The sequence below is a fragment of the Microcaecilia unicolor genome, chromosome 12 (genome assembly GCF_901765095.1).
Source record: "Microcaecilia unicolor chromosome 12, aMicUni1.1, whole genome shotgun sequence".
In the NCBI taxonomy this organism is placed as follows: Eukaryota; Metazoa; Chordata; class Amphibia; order Gymnophiona; family Siphonopidae; genus Microcaecilia; species Microcaecilia unicolor.
In genome coordinates this window covers 105,467,063-105,490,443 of record NC_044042.1, presented here as the reverse complement: position 1 = coordinate 105,490,443, position 23,381 = coordinate 105,467,063, and the positions used below count along the sequence as shown (strand labels likewise).

Here is a 23,381-nt window from a genome sequence, read left to right as displayed (position 1 = left end):
AATTGGGTGGGCCTGGGCCCACCCAGGCCCACCCGTAGCTACGCCCCTGATTCCAGAGTGTGGGGGCTACTCCGGAGAAGGCTCGCTTGCGGGTATCACATTGTGTAATGTCTTTTGGAGAGGGTGTAGTTAGTGAAAGTCTTTGGGAGGACCTTAGTGTCCTTGGCGGTGTGTGGAGGATCATCCTATTTTTCAGGGCCATTTCCTTTCAGGGCCTTGAAGATCAGACATAGAGTTTTAAATTTAGCCCTGTATTGTACTGGTAGCCAATGAAGGTTTTGCAAAAATGGTGTGATGTGGTCACGTCGCTTGCAACCTTCTACAAGTCTTGCTGCTGCATTCTGAATCAATTGGAGCTGGTGCAGGCCCTTTGTAGTCAGACCATTGTATAGTGCATTGCAGTAATTATTATTATTTTATTTATTTTATTGTATGATCAGGAAGCCTCTGAACCAATTAAGAACATTACCTCCAACTCCGAAGTATTCTAGGATGTATAGTAATATTTCATGGTTGACCATGTCAAAAGCACTGGACATGTCAAATTGTAAGAGAAGTATGTTGTTGCCAGTTGCAATTGCTTGAGTAACTAATACTGTTTCGGTGCTGTGGTTAGCCCGAAATCCTGATTGAGAGTCGTGGAGAATTGAGAATTTGTTTAGGTAGTTGTTGGGCTGCTTGGTAACCATGCCTTCCGTTAGTTTGGTTATCAGCGGGATTGATGCTACTGGGCGATAGCTGGTTAAGTCACTTGTACTTTTCTTTGCATCTTTTGGTATAGGGGTAAGTACAACATTTCCTTTGTCCTTTGGGAAGAGTTCATTTTGTAACATATAGTTCAGATGCATTGTGAGATCTGCTGTGAGTTGTTGAGGGGTGAATTTTATAAGTTTTTTAGGGCATAGGTCTAGTTTGCAGTGGGACTTGACATATCTTCCGAGCGCTTGGGAGATGATATCATCCGAGAGTGTGTCGAAGTTGGTCCATGTTCGGTCAGCTGGATGTTCACCAGAGATTGGGTCTAAGCAGTCAAGGAGTTTTACGGAGTCGATGGTATTGATAGGTATCATGAGTCGTAACTTTACGATTTTCTCTTTGAAGTATTTTGCAAGATTGTCTGCTGATGGGGTGTCTTTGCTGTTAGAAGTAACCGGTGTAGTATTTAATAATTTGTTGACGAGTTGGAAATGTTTATGTGTATCCATGTAGTCTGGTCCAATTTTAATTTTGTAATATGATCTTTTAGTTTGTCTAATGGTGTATTTGTATTTTCTTTGTAGTTGCTTCCAGGCGTTGAGCGTGGAGTTGTCTTTCCTTTTATTCCATGCTCGTTCTAACCTTCTAATTTGTGTTTTTAATTTTTTTCAGTTCTTCACTGAACCAAGGTATTGAGTTCTCTCTATGTAAGGTTCTGGTTTGAAGTGGTGCTATTTTGTCTAGTATGCTTCTACATCTATTGTCCCATTCTTGAAGAAATTGGTATGAATCCGTTAATGCTGTCCATTCGTTATTATAGAATTGTTGCCAGAATGTTAATGGGTCTATTTTACCTCTCGTGGTATAAGTTAATTGTTCTTGTTTGTGATGTAAATCTTTTATACGCCATTGAAGGGAAAGGTTTGCTTTGTAGTGGTCGGACCATGGTATAGCTGTCCACTTTACATCTGTTAGCGCGTGTATGTAATGATGTCTAGTAAGTGTCCTTTAGTGTGAATTGACTGCATATTTGGCCAGTGAAGATCCCACAGTTGCAAGAGATCCTTGCATTCGCACACGTTTCGTGAGTTAGGATCCTCAAGATGAAGGTTGATATCCCCTACTATAAGAAGGTTGGAGATGTGTTCGATATAAAGTCCATAAAGTGTTTTTTGCAATCCTGCCAGTTACCTGGTGGTCTATAAAACAGAACTACATTTAGGTGGTCATGCAGGGTTAGATGATTGATTCTGAGGCAATTTCAAGTTGGGGAAGTATGGATTCGGTTATAGTTGTAACGATGAAGTGGGATCTATAGCTATCCCTCCTCCTCTTTTCCCATTCCTTGTCCAGTGGGTAATTCTGTAACCTGGGGGGCATAGATCTAAAATTATGGGGTCTTTAAGGTCATGAATCCAGGTTTCACTTATGAATAGAAGATCTAGGTTATCTGTTGTGATCCAGTCTGTTATTGTCGATGTTTTATTAACTACTGATCTGGCATTTATGTAACCTAGTTGGATCAATTGGTAGGGTTCGGTTGGGGACGAAGATGTATTCATTTTTATTAGTTGTCTATCCTCTTGGTATCTGGGTTTGTTGTGTCCTTTCCTTTCCGTTGATTGTGCCCATGTGTGGGAGGTTTTCCTTTTAATTGGCTGTTATTCTTTTGGACAGGTGCATTGTTTTTGGGTTGTCTGCAGGGTTTGTGTACTGTGGGTAAGTTATTGTCTGTGAGAGGGGTTATCAATGCATGGTAGATTAGGGGAAGAAAATAGATTATTAAGAGCAATTTGTTAATGTTCATGTTAGCGTTGAATGTAAGTTACAATAGGAGCTGAGGGAAGTATTGGTTGACATTGCAAAGTGGTAGTGCCTGATGAAGATTTGCCGTCAGTAGTGGAATTCGATGTAGTGCAGTGTGGTGCAGTAGTAAATGAAAATTGATGGTAATTAGTGAAATTCAGCATAATGCAGTATGGTGCGGTGGAAGTAGTTACAGGCCTAGAAGTCAGTAATATAGGTAAGTATTACTATTCAGTATAGTGCAATAGGATGCAGAATAGCATTTAGAGGTCTACAGTCAGCGGGTCTGAAGGCAGCAAGTCTAAAGTTGGCGGCTGCCTGATCAGCTGTGAGTTATTTTCGACCTGTGATGCATTACAAACAGTTAAATACATTAGTAGTTTATGGGAGTTTACAATAACTAGTGCAATGCAGTAAAAGGCAGTGGAATACAGTAGAAGCAGTTAGTACCATGCAGTAGAGGCAGTAGTAACATAGTAACATAGTAGATGACGGCAGAAAAAGACCTGCATGGTCCATCCAGTCTGCCCAACAAGATAACTCATATTTGCTGCTTTTTGTGTATATCCTACTTTGATTTGTACCTGTGCTCTTCAGGGCACAGACCGTATAAGTCTGCCCAGCACTATCCTCACCTCCGCTAGTATAATTCAATATAATATAGTATGATATAATAGAAGCAGATTAAAGTTCAGTACCATCAATACAGGACCATAGGTGTTGATGAAAAGTCGATGGATTATTCAGTAATCCTTGTTGTAGATACCTTCAATGCAATTGTGTTCCAAAAGTGGATATCAAAGTCAGATGATCATTGTAGATAAGGACTCAGACGTCCTTAATTCAATACCGCTTGCGAGTTGTGGTTCTGTCCGTTGTTCCAACGGTCGGATGTACACGTGGTCGCTTGGTCATTTATTTGGGATCATCTGCTGGATTCGGCGTTAATCAACTTTTGCTTCGTCTATAACCTTTTATCGGCTCGTTTCTGTGGTGGGTGTCCAGTTTACCAGTGCTCTTTTTGTTGGTGTAGATGTGCGAGTGGGCGCCAGGATCTATGGGCTGCATGTGGTTTGGGGCAGAAGGAAGCTGCGTGTGCTCACAGCTCGTTGAAGGGTGAATGCCGCGGTCAGCTGGTTGTAGCAGTGTTGCCGTTCAGTCCTCAGATGCACCTTCGAGTAACTGATGCTCGGTCAGTGATGTTAGGGTGGGTGCCAGGCCGGCTGGCAATGCTGTGGTTGATGGATCAGCAGGTTCCCGCTGGCTGGTTCTCGTTGGTTCGCGGCAGGCTGTACGGAGCGGATGGGATTGTTCGATTCCGCTCCCCTGCTGGTGAGTTCGAAGTTGGGAACTGATGCTAAGGCCAGGCAGGGCTGCGTTGTGTTCCCGGGTCTTGGAGGAAGGTTGCGGTCCAGTCGCGATGGCCCATTTCCAGGGGACGCACATGGAGAGGCTTGGTCCAACTTCACTACAAGGGTTAAGAAGGAACCTTACCCTCGTAGGTTCCCAAGTAGGTCTGTCGATCGGGCCAGGTGATAACTGCTGTTGGGTTGTTGGTCTCGGGTTTGGTTGAGGGTTGCACGAGGAAGTCATGGCCGATCTTTGATGTCTCGTGGAGACCCGAACGGAGGGCGTCCTTAAGATCGGTTGATTCGCTCGGTAACACCGCGGATCGGGTCAGGCTGTAGCCGCTGTCGATCTATCAGCCTCGGGCCACTTGAGGGTCCTCCGGTCGTTTCAGCTGGATTTCCAGCTAAGAGTTGCTTCTGTGACCCTTAGGTTGCGGCCATCAGTCTTGATGTTACCATGGCATGCACAACTGGGATAAGATTTACCTTCTCGATGTAAGGAGAGAGGCAGCATAGCTGTCAAAAATAGTAGAAGCAGCTCTTGAAGGTTGCTTGGATTTGGGGAATCAGAGTAAGTGTTGAATCAAGGTTCCTGACTTGTGATTTGAGAGGGAGTTCATACTTCCCAATGTTATGTTTCTGCTAGCAGGTTGAGGAGAGGCTGGAACCCACTCTACTATGGGTTGGGGAGGGGCTGGAAACCTCTCTGCTAGGGTAGCTGGGTGGGACTTGAGCTGACTTCTGCAGCTCAGACCTCAGTAGCCAGGATCTATTTTTAGCTGCAGCTTTAGGGTTAGGTCTTTCCTGCTGTAAGCCTCTTATCTTATCTCTGCTTGGAGAGCTGTTGCTCTGTGGGAGGGAGGACTCTGTTGCCTCTCTCTCTTTGTGTTCTCTAGTGCTGTTTGTCATTTGTTCTGTGTCCCATTTTGTGTTTGTTTTCTCAGCATGTGGTTAATTGGCTTCCCCCTGCAGCTGGGCTGTGTGCTCTGGTTGATGTGGTTCCACCTCTTTCTCTGGGGTTAGTGTGCTGTGTTAACCCTTTGGTCTCTGTGTCTGGCTGTGTGAGTTTTGTGCCCAGAAGTCTTTGCTCTGGCCAGTACTCCTTTTGCTTATAGTGCTGGGTTCTGTCTGCTCTGTCCTGCCTGTCAGTTTGGTTCAGCTCAGTGGCTTAGCCATGGGTGGGCCCAGGCCCACCCAGTAGCAGCATACATATGGGGTGGCTGGCAGGGATCCCCAAGCCCCACCAGTCAAAAACTCCCAACAAGTGTCCCTCCTGCATACCTTGTAAGTAGCAGTGAGCAGTGACATACATACTGCTCGCACCGGCCCCACAGCCTTCCCTCTGATGTATTTCTGCCTATGCGGAAACAGGAAGTTGCATCAGAGGGAAGGGTGTGGGGCCAACATGAGCAGTGCGTATTAGTTGCTGCTTGCTGCTGGTGAAAATCTGCTATTTAAAAGGTATACGGGAGAGGGTGGATGTTTGAGAGACCATATGGCATGGAGGCGAGAGAAGGAGAGACCAAATCACCTGTTGGATGGGGCGAGGTTCTTCTGCCCACCCATCTGGCTACGCCCCTGTCTGGAATGCATTGCCTGAAAGGCTGAGCTTAACACAAGACTACCTCTACTTCAGGAAGCAGGTGAAAGCTTGGCTGTTCAACCAAGCCTTTAATGGAAGAAGTAACTAACTTGTTAGTCTCACACACACAAGGATTGACTCAGGCTGCCCATACTGCAGCGGGACATGTTTATCCACTCCTCCATGTGCAACTTTCTTCAAATCAGTCACCTTACTTTCTAATTCTTCCTACTTTCTTAACCATCTATATGTTACAACTTTGCCTTACCCTTCACTACCAATTGTAATGTTCTATTACATATTGTGTTGACATTGTAAGTAGTATACTATGCCATACTTTATATTCTTAGTTAAATATTTTTACTGCTGTAATTGCCTATTGCTCATGTTTGATCTATTCTTACTGTACACCGCCTTGAGTGAACTCCTTCACAAAGGCGGTAAATAAATCCTAATAATTAATAAAATATTGTTACGCTGTTAACAAAATTATAAATTTTATGTTAAACTGTACCTGTTGTATACTGCCTTGGGTTAATCTCTTCGTAAAGGTGGTTAATAAATCCCAATAAATAAATAAATAAACTCACCTTGAGACAACTGAAAAGGGTATGAGCTGAATAAAAAAATAAGAATAAGAACTTGAGCAATGGAGGGTGAAGTGACTTGCTCAGAGTCTGAAGAAGCTGCTGTAGTCACTAGGCTGGCCCTCTAGTTGACACCTTAAAATGACAGATGGTAGGTCAGTGGATTGGAGTGGAGAAGTGGCCTAGTGGTTAGGGTGGTGGACTTTGGTCCTGGGGAACTGAGGAACTGGGTTCGATTCCCACTTCAGGCACAGGCAGCTCCTTGTGACTCTGGGCAAGTCACTTAACCCTCCATTGCCCCATGTAAGCCGCATTGAGCCTGCCATGAGTGGGAAAGCGAAGGGTACAAATGTAACTAAAATAAAATAGATACTATTGGAGATTCTACGTGGAATGTTGCTACTATTGGAGATTCTACATGGAATGTTGCTATTCCACTAGCAACATTCCATGTAGAAGGCTGCGCAGGCTTCTGTTTCTGTACGTGCAGGACGTCAGACTCACAGAAGCAGAAGCCTGCGCGGCCACATTGGTGATCTGCAAGGGCCGACTTCTACATGGAATCCATGTAGAATCTCAAATACTACTACTACTTAACATTTCTAGAGCGCTACTAGGGTTACGCAGTGCTGTACAAATTAACGAATCCATGTAGAATCTCAAATAGTAGCAACAGTGGAGGAGTGGCCTAGTGGTTAGGGTGGTGGACTTTGGTCCTGGGGAACTGAGGAACTGGGTTCGATTCCCACTTCAGGCACAGGCAGCTCCTTGTGACTGGGCAAGTCACTTAACCCTCCATTGCCCCATGTAAGCCGCATTGAGCCTGCCATGAGTGGGAAAGCGCAGGGTACAAATGTAACAAAAATAAAATTATGTGCTGGATAGAGGGTTTTCTTACATTTCTTGTCTGGGCTGTTTAGAACATAAGCTTTTAAGTGAGACCTTATCTCTACAGCTACTAATCGTTTCTGCTTTATTATTTCTTGTAGAACTTACTACAAAGTGTCTGCACCTATACCTCTCGCAAAAAAGATGGAAGATTGGATACCAGGAGGAGAAATAAGCTGTCGATGTGGCCAGGTGAGTTCCAAATATTGTAAAACCCATAGAGAGGGATATGAACAGTCTCCCTGCTGAGTTTACCCTTTAAAAGGTCTTGCCTAGCTGGTACTCAGCGTACTTCAGCACCTGTGGAGTTCACAGGTACAAACTCCATAACTGGGAGTGCCAACATGCCAAGTCACACGCATTCAGGCATCTTCTCCAGCTCACATGCCTAAGTGCCATGAACTGACACGTTGGCTCCCTGCCTCCTCCAGCAATCTGGCATCTTCATGCTTCATTACCTAATGCCATAGCCCGGCATCTCCCAATTTCTCCCCCCCCCCCCATAGTCCTCCAAACTTGCTTATACCAGTAGTGTTGCAGAGACACATCTTCCAGCTGGTGTGGGGCCTTTCTTCTGCTGTGTCCCACTTCCTTTGACGCTACTTTCAAGGCAGTGGAAAACACTGGACTAGCAGGCGGCAGAGTCTTTTCAGCGCTACCAGCAGAAGCAAGTTTGGAGAACCACATGGGTGGGGAGCAGAGAAAGTGAGAGATGCCAGGAAGTGGGAGTAGGGGAAGGAAAGGGAGAGTGTGTCAGGGAAAGGAGAGGAGGAGATACTGGGCCAGGGGGGAGGACAGAAATAGATGCTGGGACGGTGGTAGGGGGAGAGGTGCCAGGATGGGGGAGGTGGTAGATGAGATGCCAGGCTCTTTGAGGAAAGAAGGAAGAAGGCGAGGTGCTGAATCCACAAGGGGGGGATAGAGAAGAGAGAAGAAGACTTGCTGGACCCTTGGGGAGGTGGACAGGTGAGGGGGGGGGGGAAGAGAGAGGGATAGATGCTGTAACGTGGAGGGGGAAGGAGATAGGGACACAGAAGAGTTATGTTGGATAGGATAAGACTAGGGTCAGAGAATACGATCAACATGGTGAAAGGATAGGGGCAGGGACACAGGGGCGATGCTGGGCAGGGTGGATCGGGACAGAGAGAAAGTGGCTGGTGGACATGAAGAGAAAAGAAACGCCGAATGGACAAGGAGACCCTGGAAAGACAGTTAAGAAAACAACATATGAAAATCGGATACTGGGACCAAACGATAAGAAACATATAATCACCAGACAACAAAGGCAGAAAAAAGTATTTTCCAGCCAATATTCAAAGTGATTTAAGTAGGCAGAAGAGATTTCTGCCTACTTAAATCATCTGAGCCTGCCCAACTGCCAATATTCAGTGGCTTTTAACTGGACAATGCCGCTGAATATCAGCTCCAACTGGCCCAAAAAGGGTGGGCAGGTTGGGCAGTACAAGGTGCGGCATTGGGAGAAGCTGGTAATATTCACCGCTGGGACCTGTATGTTATGACCTGGTGAATGTGAGCCCTTGTGCCCCGACTGAGCACGGCGAAGATGAAGTGGCACCGCACTCGATCAGGCAGCCAGACAACCCCTAGCTTCACCTAGGGAGCGACCACCGTTCCCTGGGAGTTGAGCCCCTAGGTGCAGGCAGCCACCAGGACTTCTGGAACCGGCGGGGTTGCACAACCGCTGACCAGGCTGGCTGGCAGGCAGGCAGACACAGTCCAGGAGCAAAGAGTCAGTGAAGCAGCAAAACAGAGAGCAATCCGAAAGTCTGGGCAGGCAGCAACACAACGCGTGGTCAGTAAACAATCCAAGGTCAGGAACACAGGAAAACACTGGAACAGATGAAGACCACAACCTCTAAGCGAATAGAAGCCGAAGCATGGAAGGACTGGAAACAGGGCTTTAAATAGAGCAGGAATTAGGCTCAACCATGAGCAGCTGTTCCAAGATGGCTGCCCCCATCAGCAGAGGTGCCTACATCCAAATATGGGCTTCCTTCCTGACCTCGTTACTCCAAGATGGCTGCCCCCTCCTGAGCTAGCCAAGATGGCTGCTGTCCATGATCCAACCCGGATGACGGCTGCTAGGTTAGGAAACAGAAACCAACCCATCCTGGAGAAGTGTAGCAGAGCGTAACACTGTATAACTATTAAAAAGGTTCCTGGAGTCCTTGGAGCCCCCGCCCTGACCCATAGTAGCCACCCTGCTTCCCTTCTCCCACCACAAACATCCACAAACTGTCAAATGTCCCCCTGGTCTAGATAGCTCCCCCCCCCCCCCCCCCCCCCCCCAGGCCTATCTTCTATTCCCAATGATCCAGTGGCCCCAGATGGGGCAGCAGCGAAGCCCATTTGCTCCTGCTCCTTGTGGCTGTCTGCGGAAAATGACCTCACCATACTACATAATGGTCTTGTGCAGGCCCTGGTTGAATACTGGTCAAGACCCACATAAGCTAATTTAGCCACCCACGGTCCCTGTTTAAAAATCATGGACCACCACCAGTTTGAAAATGACCCTTTTGGTTTTCATTGTGTTGTTTGGAATGTGTCAGTCCATCTGGCAGAACTGGTTTTAGATGTGACTGAGGTCCGGAAGAAAAACCGCCAGCATTGCAGGGGCAAATCTCCAACTTTAAGATGGGCCATTTTTGGCATCACTGGGAGTGTGTTTGGGTTCTCAACTGCTCCAATGTGAGTTCTATCGGAATGTCTATCTTCCATGCCTGCAGAATCTGCCGGTAATTTAATTCCGGCATCGTGTCTTTGATGTGTCTGTGGTGAAACGCTAGTGGCACTTTCCCCTGAGCCTCAAGAGAATACCCTGCCGATATTTCCTCTTGAACATCTTCTGTCAGATCACTCCACTGTAGCGTATCAATATAATCTCTAAGTTGAGCATAATGGAACATGTCCCCACTGGGAATACCAAATTCAGTTTGTAAATCCTTGAAAGGTTTAAGTTTCCCGTCTGGGGTAAGTACTTGCAAGATGTACACCATCCCTTTTCTCTGCCATCTGCGGAAAGCTGGGTACAGCATACCCGGCTGAAACATTGGATTGTTACAGATTGGCAAAAATGGCGTCACCTTTGGTGAAAAGTTATGTAGTTTGCACACCCATTTCCATGTCGCCTTGGCAGAAGCCATGATGCCTGTTAGTCGAAGCACTTTTGGCAATTCTCCCCCGATCATGTGTAAATGGGCACTGAAATGTGAGGTCTGCAATACAGTGGCGTTCCTAGGGGGGCTGACACCCGGGGCGGATCGCCGATGCGCCCCCCCGGAACAGCACGACCCCCCCCCCCCCACGGCAAAAGAACCCCCCTCCCGGGTGCACACCGCTGGGGGGGGGGGAGGTGCCGCGTGCCTGCCGGCTCTTCGTTATCATGCTCCCTCTGCCCCGGAACAGGAAGTAACCTGTTCCGGGGCAAAGGGAGCATGAAAACAAAGAGCCGACAGGCGCGCGGCACCCCCCCAGCAGCGTGCACCCGGGGCGGACCGCCCCCCCCCCCCCCCCCCCCCCCCCCCTTGGTACGCCACTGCTGCAATAATCTCATTTCAAGCTTTGTGTTTGAGAAGTCTGACCTAGAACGGAACCAATCGCTTACATGTCTCATGTTATCTGTTTCATGCTTATTAGGCCCAAGCCACCATACTCTACCGGGGTTTGTAGAATTCGCTGGGACAGGCGTGCTCTTTTCCCTTTCCACAGAAAGGCTCGTAACATTTTGTCTAATTTCCGTTCATCTTTCTTTTTCAAATATACTACTACGACTACTACTACTTAACATTTCTAGAGCGCTACAAGGGTTACGCAGTGCTGTACAAATTAACGAATAAGGACGGTCCCTGCTCCGAAGAGCTTACAATCTAAAAGACGAAATGTCAAGTTGGGGTACATGAGATTTCCTGAGAAGAGATGAAGTGATTAGGTGCCGAAGGCGACATTGAAGAGGTGGGCTTTGAACAATGATTTGAAGATGGGTAGGGAGGGGGCCCGGCGTATGGGCTCAGGGAGTTTGTTCCAAGCATGGGGTGAGGCGAGGCAGAAGGGGCGAAGCCTAGAGTTGGCGGTGGTGGAGAAGGGTACTGAAAGGAGGGATTTGTCTTGAGAGCGGAGGTTACGGGTAGGAACGTAAGGGGAGATGAGGGTAGAGAGGTAAGGAGGGGCTGCAGATCGAGTGCATTTGTAGGTGAGTAGGAGAAGCTTGAACTGTGTTTGGTATCTGATCGGAAGCCAGTGAAGTGACTTGAGGAGAGGGGCGATATGAGTATATCGGTCAAGGTGGAAGATAAGATGGTAACAGCTGGTAAACATACAACCACTTAGGTACTATACACATATTATACAGTGCTATTTTCCCCAGCAAGGATAATGGTAATGTCTCCCATGCTTTAAGAGTGGTCTGTGTTTCTCGAAGGAGAGATTGCATATTACATTCGTATAACTTTGTGAGATCTGTAGGGATTATTACTCCTAGGGTACTTTAATTTGTCTCCTGCCCAGTTAAAGGGAAATGTCCCCTGTCTCCAGGGTCGCCTATCTGCCACTACTGACAAGGCCTGTGACTTGGTGTAGTTTAACTTGAACCCAGGTAGCTCACCGTACACTTCCAGTTCCTTTATCAAGGATCCTATGGAGCGAGGGGGATCGGATACAATCAGCAGTACATCACCTGCGTATGCAAACACTTTACTATGATGGTCTCCCATCTTCACTCCCACCACCCCTTCAGTCAAGCTTATATGTCGTAACAGGGATTCCATTGATAGCACAAATAACAATGGGGATAATGGGCATCCCTGTCTTGGCCTTTAGCTCCGTTAACCACAAGTGCCGCCATGGGCCTATGATATAGTGTTTGTAACGCTTTGCTGTACCAGCCCTGGAACCCCATGTGCCCCAACGTTTGGAACAGGTACTCCCAGCTAACCCTGTCGAATGCCTTTTCGGCGCCTAGGCTGAGTAGTACTGACGGTTTAGTTCCTACTTGACAGTGTGCCATAGCCAAGAGTAGTCTCCTAACATTTGGCGAGATTTAATGAAGCCTACCTGCTCCTTTCCTATCAATCTGGGAAGAATTGGGGCTAACCGTTCAGCTAAAATTTTCGCTAAGAGCTTTGTGTCTACGTTGAGCAGTGACGTCGTGAGGGCAGCTGACACCCGGGGTGGGTCGCCGCTGCGCGCACCCCCCCCCCCCCCCGGGTGCAGCGCGACGCACCCTCCCCCCTCCGTAGCGCAACACCCCCGCCCGCGAGAACATACCTGGAAGGCGGTGAGGGGCGGGTGGGAGGGCCAATCCGCCGAGTGCACGCCGCTGGGGGGGTGTCGGCGCCTCGCTGGTTCCTTGCTCTCTCTGCCCCGGAACAGGAAGTAACTGGTTCTGGGGCAGAGAGAGCAAGGAACCAGCGAGGCGCCGACACCCCCCAGCGACGTGCACCCGGGGCGGACCGCCCCACCCCCTTCCTACGCCACTGACGTTGAGTAGAGAGATAGGTCTATATGATTCTGCCTGCTCTCTGGGCTTACCTGGTTTTGGTATTAGTGTGATTAGAGCAGAGTTAGCGTAGGCGTTAAGGAGCCTTCTATCGTATCTTCATAGTATGCTAAAAGGGCTCCCAGTGCTTTAGGTGGCAGACGTTTATAGTATTCTCCAGAAAACCCGTCCGGCCCAGGGGCTGAGTAAAGCTTCAATGCCTTTACAGCCGCCTGAACCTCTACCATCTACAGTGGCGCGTTTAGAACCTCCCCTTCCTGTACACTCAACTTTGGGAGGCCCGCCTTCTCCAAATACCCAGCCAGTGCCTGGGACTCTAAGGCCCCTTCTTTAGCGTACAAAGTAGCAAAATAAGAGGTGAATATTTTCTCTATTTCCCCAGGTTCATTCATCAGGGTTCCTGCCGTGTTCCTCAAAGCATCTATAGTCCTTGGGCCTTCCCGGTTCTTTATAGTCCGCACTAGTAACTTTCCTGCTCTATTCCCATACCTATATAATTTATATTTCTGGTATGTTAGAGATTGGGTCTCTTTCTCGTGGAGCAGTGTATTAAGCGCTATCTGTGCTGATTTTAGGTTTTCGAAAGTAGTATGTGAGGGGTTTCTAATGTGTTTCTGCTTGGCTTTTGTAAGTTGAGCTTCTAGGTGCAGAATGTTAGATGCTATTCTTTTTTTTCTCGCACTTATGTATGCTACTAGTAAAAAAATGCCCGTTTCCGAAACCAATGAAACGGGCGCTAGCATGTGGTTTTTTTTGTGTGTGTGTGTATGTGTCACAGAGTTATTTTGTGTGTGTGTGAGGGTGCGGTATGTGTGCAGGTTGTTGATGATGGAGGTGGTGGGTCGGTGTGCGGTTGTTTCGTTAGTTTGGCAGCCAGTCTCCAGCGATTCCTAGGCAGGGAAGGAGTACTCCTCCCCCTTCCTTGGTCGCTGTTTGCTGCTGGCTGGGTCGCGGGTAATCCTTCCAGCTTGGCCGCAGCTTGTCCTGTTCGCCCACGTCCCAGATGGTGACGGGCACGTTGTTTTCCGGCTCCTCTGACTCCATGTCAAGCGATCCCAAATATAGTCTGTGCTATAGGCCCTCTGGCACTCTTCAGTACTGGCATTAGGCATTTAAAAAATTCTCCCCCCCCCCCCCCCCCCCCCCCCGGTCTATTTTTGCACATACCCACAGCAGGAATATTCTTCTCTTGTTCCAGCGGTGGTTCTGTGCTCTCTGTGCTGCACAGATAATGAGCCATTCTGCTGGGGAATGCTCCTCCCTTATTGTCACGTAGTTTCCTCTGATTGGTCTGTCTTACTTTGCCTAGTGTTGCCTGGGAACGGTGTTGTGATGGTCCTTTGTGTTTCAGAATGTTGAGGGTGTTTTTTCTGATTGGTCCGTCATGCGAGGGCGGGGCAGAGAGACATGGTCAGTGTTGTGGCTTCACCACCATGAATCCATGAACCCTTCAGGGAGTGACTGAGTGACTTCAGAACGTTGTCTTCAGAACGTTGAGGGTGAGTTTTATTATAGTAGATGATGTCTCCCCGTAGCATTATACTTCACATAATAGTCCCACTTTTCATTTACGTATGTTTGGAAAGGCAACTCTTTTCTATAAGTAAGCTGGGAATCTCCAGCTGATCCCCCTTGGTGCACCTGGCATTGTGTCCACATCCATCCACACCGGGGCGTGGTCTGAGATTTCTTCTGGACCTGTTACCGCTGTGTTCACTTTATTGAGCAGCGCCCGAGTGATCAGGATGTAATCCAATCTAGCCTGTGTCCCGTGTGCCCGCGATCTGTGTGTGTAATCGTTTTCTGTAGGATGCAATACGCACCACACATCCACTAAGTCCAGGGATTGTGAGACTTGCGGGAGCATAGTGGACCTGTACCCTACATAATGTGGCGAGGTTGGGCTAGTGCATCCATAACTAAGTTCAGGTCCCCCAGCAGTATCCCTTTCAGCTGCAGGCATAAGTGCATCAACATCTGATAAAACCCTGGGTCTGGGTTATTAGGGCCATACACTGCTAACAAGTACAATTCCAATCCCTTTAACCAAACATAGTAACATAGTAGATTACAGCAGAAAAAGACCTGCACGGTCCACCCAGTCTGCCCAACAAGATGAACTCATGTGTATACCTTACCTTGATTTGTACCTGTCTTTTTCAGGGCACAGACCGTATAAGTCTGCCCAGCACTATCCCCGCCTCCCAACCACCAGCCCCACCTCCCATCACCGGCTCTGGCACAGACCATATAAATCTGCCCAGCACTATCCCCGCCTCCCAACCACCAGCCCTGCCTCCTACCACCGGCTCTGGCATAGACCGTATAAGTCTGCCCAGCACTATCCCCGCTCCCAACCACCAGCCCCGCCTCCTAACCACAGTCTCTGGCACAGACCATATAAGTCTGCCCAGCACCATCCCCGCCTCCCAACCACCAGTCCCGCCTCCCACCGCCGGCTAAGCTTCTGGGGATCCCTTCCTGGAGGAGAATGTAGTTCCCTTGCGCTCCTTTGGTTACCAAGGACGCTTTATATGGTACTCCTTTCTTAAACAGCACTGCTACTCCCCCTTTCCTTCCCTGTGCAGCAGTGGCAAAAAACCTCTCCCACCCATGCTCTTTGTAATTTCTGGTGTTCTGAGTCAGAAACTCTCGTTTCTTGTGTGCAAGCTATGTCAACCTTATGCCTGCGCAATGTGGTGAGTATCTTAGAACGCTTAACTGGGGACGTTATTCCCCCTACATTCCATGTCACTATGCAAGTTGCCATGGACCGCTCTGGTGCATTGATCTATCTAGCCTCTCACGCACATTCCTCAATCTTCACTTCCCCAACTGCAAAGGTCTAAAATACAAACTAATGCATGCGTCAACCTTTTCCTACATGAGCACACAATTCTAGAATGCACTGCCGCGCAACCTAAAAACAATCTATGAACTAACTAACTTCCGCAAACTTCTGAAGACCCATCTCTTTAACAAGACATACCACAATGATCAACACATGTGAACTTCCCCACATGTATCAAGAACTGTATTACAATGTTAACTGCTATACTAATATGTTCTACCACTACCATGTTACCCAAGATCTTTCTGTAGTACCAAATGTCTAATTTCTACATATTTCCACTATTCATGATGTATTGTAAGCCACATTGAGCCTGCAAAGAGGTGGGAAAATGTGGGATACAAATGCAATAAATAAATAAATAAATAAATAAAAATGTGTTCTTTTGCTGGTCCTGAGGGAGTTCTTTTCCCCGTGTCCTATGACATCTAACACTGTGTGACCTAGCTATAAGCAGCTCCCTCCCTGTGTGCTTTTACAGTTTGCCACTATGGCAATGAAACCACATTTCCCCCCTGTTCCTGCCTTACCCCCCCCCCCCTCCCTTCCCTCTCCCAACCTCCCCCTTCCCTATATTGCCCTTTTTCACCCTCACAGGCATCAAGCTCATGAAAGTGCGGGGATCTACTTTGATGCTAGAGCCCCAGCCCTAGGGCACCCGATAACCACTAATAAACTCAGTTTCAGTTCTTGCTAAGTTAAACCTGGCAAAGTAATAAACATATTAACTGCATTACTTCTGCACGATTACAAACAAATCAGGAACACCGCCTTTTAGCTGCCATCTGCTAAGTGCAAGTGTCCACCATCCTTGACTGAAAAGGAACAGAAGGGCACACTTCCCTGTAATTTATCCAGTTGCAAACTATGCCAAAATATTTCACAGGACCCCACAGTCATCCACAAAGGAAAGATATTCAACATAAAGGGATCTTTCACTTGCTCATCTTCCAATGTGGTATATATCATTCAGTGTAAAAAATGTAACAAAGGATGCTATATTGGAGAAACAGGCCAGATGCTTAAGACAAGATTCAATTTACATAGACATCACATGAACAATACTGGTGCCAGTAGGGCTCCCACCCCTGTTGGTCAGCATTTTACAGGACCAGGACACTGTACCAGTGACTTCACAGTGAGAATCCTGAAAGGTAACTTTAAAACCATACAAGAACATAAGACCTTTGAAGTCAGAATGATTGAATATTTTAACACCCAACAGAAAGGACTTAACAAGGATCTGGGGTTCCTAGCCCATTATAAACCATAAAGCTGTATTTCTCTGTTGATCACCCCACCCCTCAATTATCCACACCCATCCTGTTAGAATATCAATGATATGCTTTGATGTCCCCATGCATACTTCCTACCCACCCCCCTCCTCCCACCCTGTCAGACTGTCATAGTAATACTTGAATGTTTTCACTTATATACACTGTCAGCTAGCACATTTGCTTATTTCCGATCTGAGGAAGAAGGGCAACCTTCGAAAGCTAATCAAGAAATGTATTAAGTTATGTCCAATAAAAAAGGTATCATCTTATTTTCTTTTCCATGTTTTATTTTGTTTGATTTCTATTGATAACCTTAAGAGTGGACTAACACGGCTACCACACTCCTCTACACCATCCTTGAGAAATGTCTTTGCTTCTGCTACTGTTTTAAAGCCGTGCCAGTTGCCCTCTACCTGTATTCTTAGTGTTGCAGGGTATGATACCATAAATCTCACATTTTTCTGCACCATTTTTGCGCATATAGTGTGGAATTGGCGGCGCTGCTCCTGTACTGCTTGGGAAAAGCCATGAAAGATGAGCACTCTCTGTCCTTCGCAACGTAAACTTTCCCTCTTAGCCCGAAATCCTTATTTCTATCTTGTGTCAGTAATTTAGGATCTTGGCTATTACCACTCTGGGGCGAGCCCAATTTTCAATCCTCCAGCCCACGCGGTGTGCCCTCTCAATCCGTCAGTGCCATTTCTTTTGCTAGCCAAGTCTGCAACCATACTTCCAGGTTTTGGTCTGGGATACTCTCTGGGAGGCCCACTATTTTGATGTTGTTACGCTGTGATCTATTTTCCAAGTCTTCTTGCTTTGTTATCATCTCTGCTATTTGAAGACTGGCGCACACAATGTCTGGGGCCTGCCCTCGCGTATCATCTTCCAGGGCTGAGACTCTGGTCTCCAAGTCTCTGGTGCGAATCCCCAATCCGTCGACTCCTGTCTGCAGCAGCTCCAGTTGTGTGGTAAGTTTTTCCAGCGCGGTTCTAGCGCCTTCACCATTGCCGACGTCAGCTGCACTATCTGAGAGTCCGAGAAAATCGCCATTGTAGTTGGCAGGGGATCCACTATCTTGGATTCGCTGCTCCCCGTCTTGGTCTTTTCTCTCCTGGTCGATTTCTGCATCGTCACCGGGGATGCCTTTTCTATAAATTTGTCCATTAAGTTAGCTCAGGTTTAGTGTGTTCTGATGAGTGATTCAGGTTGCCGTTCTTTAATTAGGCGCTCCCAGGACTGGCCGGTCCCAGAGCTACAGCGTGTTGCTGCTGCCCTGCTCCCTGCATCACGTAGTCCCCCCGACATAGAACGTTATTGAATGGACGAGGGAATAATACAGTATTTCTAGGATGGGCGGGACAAATTGCTTGTTCTTTTGGCCGCTGTCGGTGACAGGGTGCTGGGCTCGATGGACCCTTGGTCTGTCCCAGCATGGCGATGCTTATGTACTTATGTACTCTCCATCCCTAGTGTTGGAGGTATTCGCAGACTTGATGAAAGGCATTCCGGTAGGTGCGCAGAGTAGAACCAGCTAATGAGCGGGTGATAAGTAGGTGCGTGGTGCTGCTCCTAGATGCCATAACTGTTCGGGAACTGGAGTTGGTTCCTTGTTTGCCGAGGGGACAAGCTGTCGAAAGAGTGAAAAATGAAAACTTGAGAGAGCATCAGCTATACGGTTGTCTACTCCAGGTACGTGCTTTGCCCGCGCAGTCAGATTAATTTGCAGGCAATGGAGTACAAAATGCCTGAGAAGCTCTGCGACATGCAGGCAGCGTCTGTTTGTTTGTTTATGAGCTGAAGAGACCTAGCCGCTTTGGCTTTTCCTCATAGGGAAGTTATCCCATCCCCTTTATCATTTTCGTCACCCTTCTTTTGTACCTTCGACACAGTGAATGCAAATCAAGTTTATGCATATTCATTGTGGATATCTAGAAAACCTGACTGGCAAGAGGTACTCCAGGACTGAGCTTGTAAGCCACATTGGGCCTTCCCATGAGTGGGAAATTGTGGGATATAAATGCTATAAATAAATAAAACTTGAGAAACACAGTTTACACCATATACACCTCCCTGGACTGCAGCGAAATAAAGAAAGTGCCACTAACTGTCACATGGTTAATGTTGCTATTTTCTTGATGAACCTATGAATCAGTATCCTAACAACATAAGGGAATCCCCTTCATTGGCATTAGTAAATATTAGCTGTAGCTCTAAAGCAAGTCAGTTCATGAATGCTAGTCTTTAGATTTTCTTTTTTCTTCTCCTTTGCAGAAATGGGGCATGGAAATGATTTACAAGGCTGTCTCTCTTCCAAACATTGCAGTCAAGAATTTCGTGGTGAAGACCCCAGAGGGGACAAGAACCTTCAAGAAGTGGAAAGATGCCCCGTTTCCCACTGAGGACTTTGATTACATAGAGTGTTGCTATTTACAATTTCCCGACTTGGAAGTTAAATAACTTTAAATAGCTTTACTCTCTGTACCGTAAGGCATAGGAGCCAACGTTTCAAATTGATTAGGGGTGCTAAACTCAACAGAAGTTACCCTTCCCTGGACACATTTAAGGAGTTTTCTCAATATTGGGGGTGCTCAAGTATATCCAGATGTAAATAAACTTGAAACAAGAAATGGAGAGGCACTTGCCAGTGTTAGTATGATCAAGTCAGACAGAGAATTCACTTGTTTCAAGGTCTCTCCACAGCACTTTACATCCCTCCTAAAGGGAAATCTTTTTTTCAGAACAATGAAAAAGTCATTGAGAGTCTTTCCTGGATTCCATGTTCGTGGTTAACCTTTGCTATACCTGTCGAGAAGGGGGGGGGGGGGGGGGAGAAAGAAGTAGCACAGGAAGTTCGAGCTGACATTGGCAGGCCCAGGAAGTTAGAGAGATACTGGGGAAGAAGCTATCAGTCCTTGGTTCACTTCCCTAGACTGGTTTATGTTCTCCAAGTCAGCTTGGGTTGCAGATGATGTTTTTACTTTTTCTGGGACGAGATTTGTAGTCGTTGCTCGAAAGTGACACCTAGTGGAAAAAAAGCTATGAATCTTGTGCTTGGTGAGATCAAAGAAAACAACCTATGTCACTAAAAGCCCTTTCTCCCTAATTTCTTATTTCTATTGGAGCAAAACGTTGGTCGGGCCATGGTGCCATTGGCCTAACCCCTATCGCTTTCTATACTGTTGGTGACTGATGAAATCTTTCTATTTTCCAACCAGATTGTGACAAATTTCCTTCAAGGGCCTGGGAAGTTGGCAACCCTGCTTGCAGGTGCTATTGATCAAGAAAGGGAAATGGGACTTGATATACCGCCTTTCTGTGGTTTTTGCAACTACATTCAAAGCGGTTTACATAGTATATACAGGTCCTTATTTGTACCTGGAGCAATGGAGGGTTAAGTGACTTGCCCAGAGTCACAAGGAGCCTCAGTGGAAATCACAGTCCCTACTCTCCACAGCACGAGTCAGAAATTCTGCAGCAATATGGAATATATTTAAATAAATTTTCCTATAAATATATTAAATATTTGTAGTTTGTACAATTAACTGCATTTTTTGCATGTCCACTTAATTTGTTTGGTTCTTTTTGGAGGGAGGGGAGAAGGCATCTTAGTGACTGGTGGCTCCCAGAATTGATTACCCAAGTATGACAGCTGACCCAGAAGTAAACTGGTTAACTTAACACATAAAGGTTAGGACAACTGTTTTGGTTTTCTAACCTTATGCTGTTAACGTAGCTGATTAGTGGACTGAAAATTGTCACTAACCGTGGATCTGGAAAACTTAGAGTTAACATTTTTTGGTTGAAAATGACAAATGTAACTCTCAGCAGATTTCACCATACATTGTGAAAAAGGCTAGTACCAGACTAGTTTCTGCTAACCGCAAATACTTCAACATCTAAACTAAGGAGGGGCCCCAGGATGGAGGAAACAGATAATTCTGTAACCGAGCAGGACAAAGAATTACTTTTGCTAACTGATTTCTCCTCTCCTGTTCCCAAACTGCAAATATTATGTTTAGCTTGAATGGTTTGTTACCATTAGATGTTTCTTTTCAATAGCTGAGATGTATTCAGCATGTTCCTGTTTCCTTAAAACATCTGCATCCTTTATGTCACTCAAAGACCCTCTCCTTTCTATTTTTGCTGATCTGTTGATTTTCTTAAATAGAATTAATTATGGCATCTGTGTTTTCGGAGATATAAATGTAATCATTTGTACTGGGGCACATTTGGAAGCAGAGAGACTTTTTGCTAGTGTCTCACCTTGTTAACAAGATACCTTATGCAACTCTAAAATAAAAAGACCAGTTTCACTGACCACTTATAGACTGTGTTTTAATTTTCAGAATCTACTTTCATCAACAGCTAAGTTGCTGCTCCACCCTAACTGGTTAGGGCAGTGGTTCCTAGCCAGTCAGGTTTTCAGGATACTACTACTACTACTTAGCATTTCTATAGCGCTGCCAGGGTTACGCAGCGCTGTACAAGTTTAAACACGGGGAGGGACAGTCCCTGCTCAAGAGAGCTTACAATCTAATGGTAACAGACTACGTAGTCAGTGTAGGTAACAGGAATGGTGAAGGTGGTTAGGCGCCAAAAGCAAGGGAGAAGAGATGGGCCTTGAGTAAGGACTTGAAAATGGGTAAGGAGGGCGCATGGCGTATGGGCTCAGGAAGTCTGTTCCAGGCATAAGGTGCTGTGAGGCAGAAGGGGCGGAGTCTGGAGTTAGCGGTGGTGGAGAAGGGTACAGATAGGAGTGATTTGTCCTGAGAGCGGAGGTTACGGGTGGGAACATACGGGGAGAGGAGGGTAGAGAGGTAATGGGGGGCAGCAGATTGAGTGCACTTGAAGGTCAATAGGAGAAGCTTGAACTGTATACGGTAGCGGATCGGGAGCCAGTGAAGCGACTTGAGGAGAGGGGTGATATGAGAGTATCGGTTCACGCGGTAGATAAGACGTGCAGCGGAATTTTGGACAGATTGAAGGGGGGATAGATGGCTAAGCGGGAGGCCAGTGAGAAGAAGGTTGCAATAGTCAAGACGAGAGGTAACGAGCGAGTGGACGAGGGTTCAGGTGGTCTGTTCAGAGAGGAATGGGCGAATTTTGCTAATATTATAGAGGAAGAAGCGACAGGTCTTAGCTGTCTGCTGGATATGGGCAGAGAAGGAGAGGGAGGAGTCGAAAATGAATCCGAGATTGCGTGCTGAAGAGACGGGGACGTGTTTAAACTTGACGGGGAGGATGAGGATATCCACAATGAATATTCATGAGAGAGATCTGCATGCACTGCCTCCACCTCATGCAAATCTCTAATGAATATTCATTGTGGATATCCTAAAAATCTGACTGGCTGGGGTGCCTCCAGGATCAGGTTTGGGAACCACTGGGTTATGGGGTGTCCATTTAGCAGTGATATTCGCTAAGTGGTTAAATGAGACTCTCCTGCCTGGTAAAACCCTTTTAAATATCAATCTCTACTGAATTGGATTGACAATGAGCTCAAAATATACTAAAATATAGTAGATGACGGCAGAAAAAGACCTGCACGGTCCATCCAGTCTGCCCAACAAGATAACTCATATGTGCTACTTTTTGTGTATACCCTACTTTGATTTGTATCTGTGCTCTTCAGGGCACAGACCGTATAAGTCTGCCCAGCACTATCCCCGCCTCCCAACCACCAGCCCCACCTCCCAGCCACCGGCTCTGGCACAGACAGTATAAGTCTGCCCAGCACTATCCCCGCCTCCCAACCACTGGCTCTGGCACAGACCGTATAAGTCTGCCCAGCACTATCCCTGCCTCCCACTACCAGCTCTGGCACAGACCGTATAAGTCTGCCCAGCACTATCCCTGCCTCCCAACCACCGGCTCTGGCACAGACCGTATAAGTCTGCCCAGCACTATCCCTGCTTCCCAACCACCAGTCCCGCTTCCCACCACCGGCTCTGGCACAGACCGTATAAGTCTGCCCAGCACTATCCCCGCCTCCCAACCACGGCTCTGGCACAGACCGTATAAGTCTGCCCAGCACTATCCCTGCCTCCCACCACCGGCTCTGGCACAGACCGTATAAGTCTGCCCAGCACTATCCCCGCCTCCCAACCACCAGCCCCGCCTCCCGATCTTGACTAAGCTCCTGAGGATCCATTCCTTCTGCACAGGATTCCTTTATGCTTATCCCACGCATGTTTTAATTCCGTTACCGTTTTCATTTCCACCACCTCCCGCGGGAGGGCATTCCAAGCAACCACTACTCTCTCCGTGAAAAATGATTACAACAATGGGCAAAACAAATACATCGACTAAGGCAGCTGAATATTGACCCGTTTTCTAGAAAAAAATGATCTGACACACATTGAAAAATTACTTAAATTTTTTATAAATGAAACAAAATAAGTAAGAGGTCTTTTAATAAGATGAGCCGAAAAATGGGCTGCACTAATGTAGGCGTGTGTTTTGGGCTTGCGCAGATCCATTTTTCAGCGCGCCTGTAAAAAAAACCTTTTTAAATTTTTTGCCAAAACTGGTCATGCAGCAAAATAAAAATCGTTGCGCATCCATTTTGGGTCTGAGACATTACCGTCAGCCATTGACGATTATCGTCCAGTTTCTGACATGCGCCAGAAGATAAAAATTATTTTCCAGCGTACATAGCGGACGCACGTAAAAAATGAAATTCCCGCAAGGGCCACACGGTCACTGGGCAGTAACTCCAAATTGATGGGCGTTGGGCGCACGTAGACACCTACGTGGCTTAGTAAAAGGGCCCCTAAACGCATACAAATATATGTAAAAATGCCACAGGGAGGATAATATTGTGGCAGACC

The 23,381-nt window shown here is 46.9% G+C and overlaps 1 protein-coding gene across 2 annotated transcripts in view; it reads left to right on the top strand.

Moving 5' to 3' along the window:
* DHX58 (DExH-box helicase 58) overlaps positions 1–19,907 on the top strand; it is a 103,184-nt gene extending 83,277 nt beyond the window's left edge. For both annotated transcript variants that reach the window (XM_030220951.1, XM_030220950.1), the window contains 2 exons: positions 7,010–7,100; positions 18,823–19,907. In XM_030220951.1, coding sequence (XP_030076811.1) covers positions 7,010–7,100; positions 18,823–19,008 — 277 coding nt within the window. In that variant the 3' untranslated portion in view covers positions 19,009–19,907. The remainder of the gene's footprint in view (positions 1–7,009; positions 7,101–18,822) is intronic.
* The last annotated feature ends 3,474 nt before the right edge of the window (positions 19,908–23,381 follow it).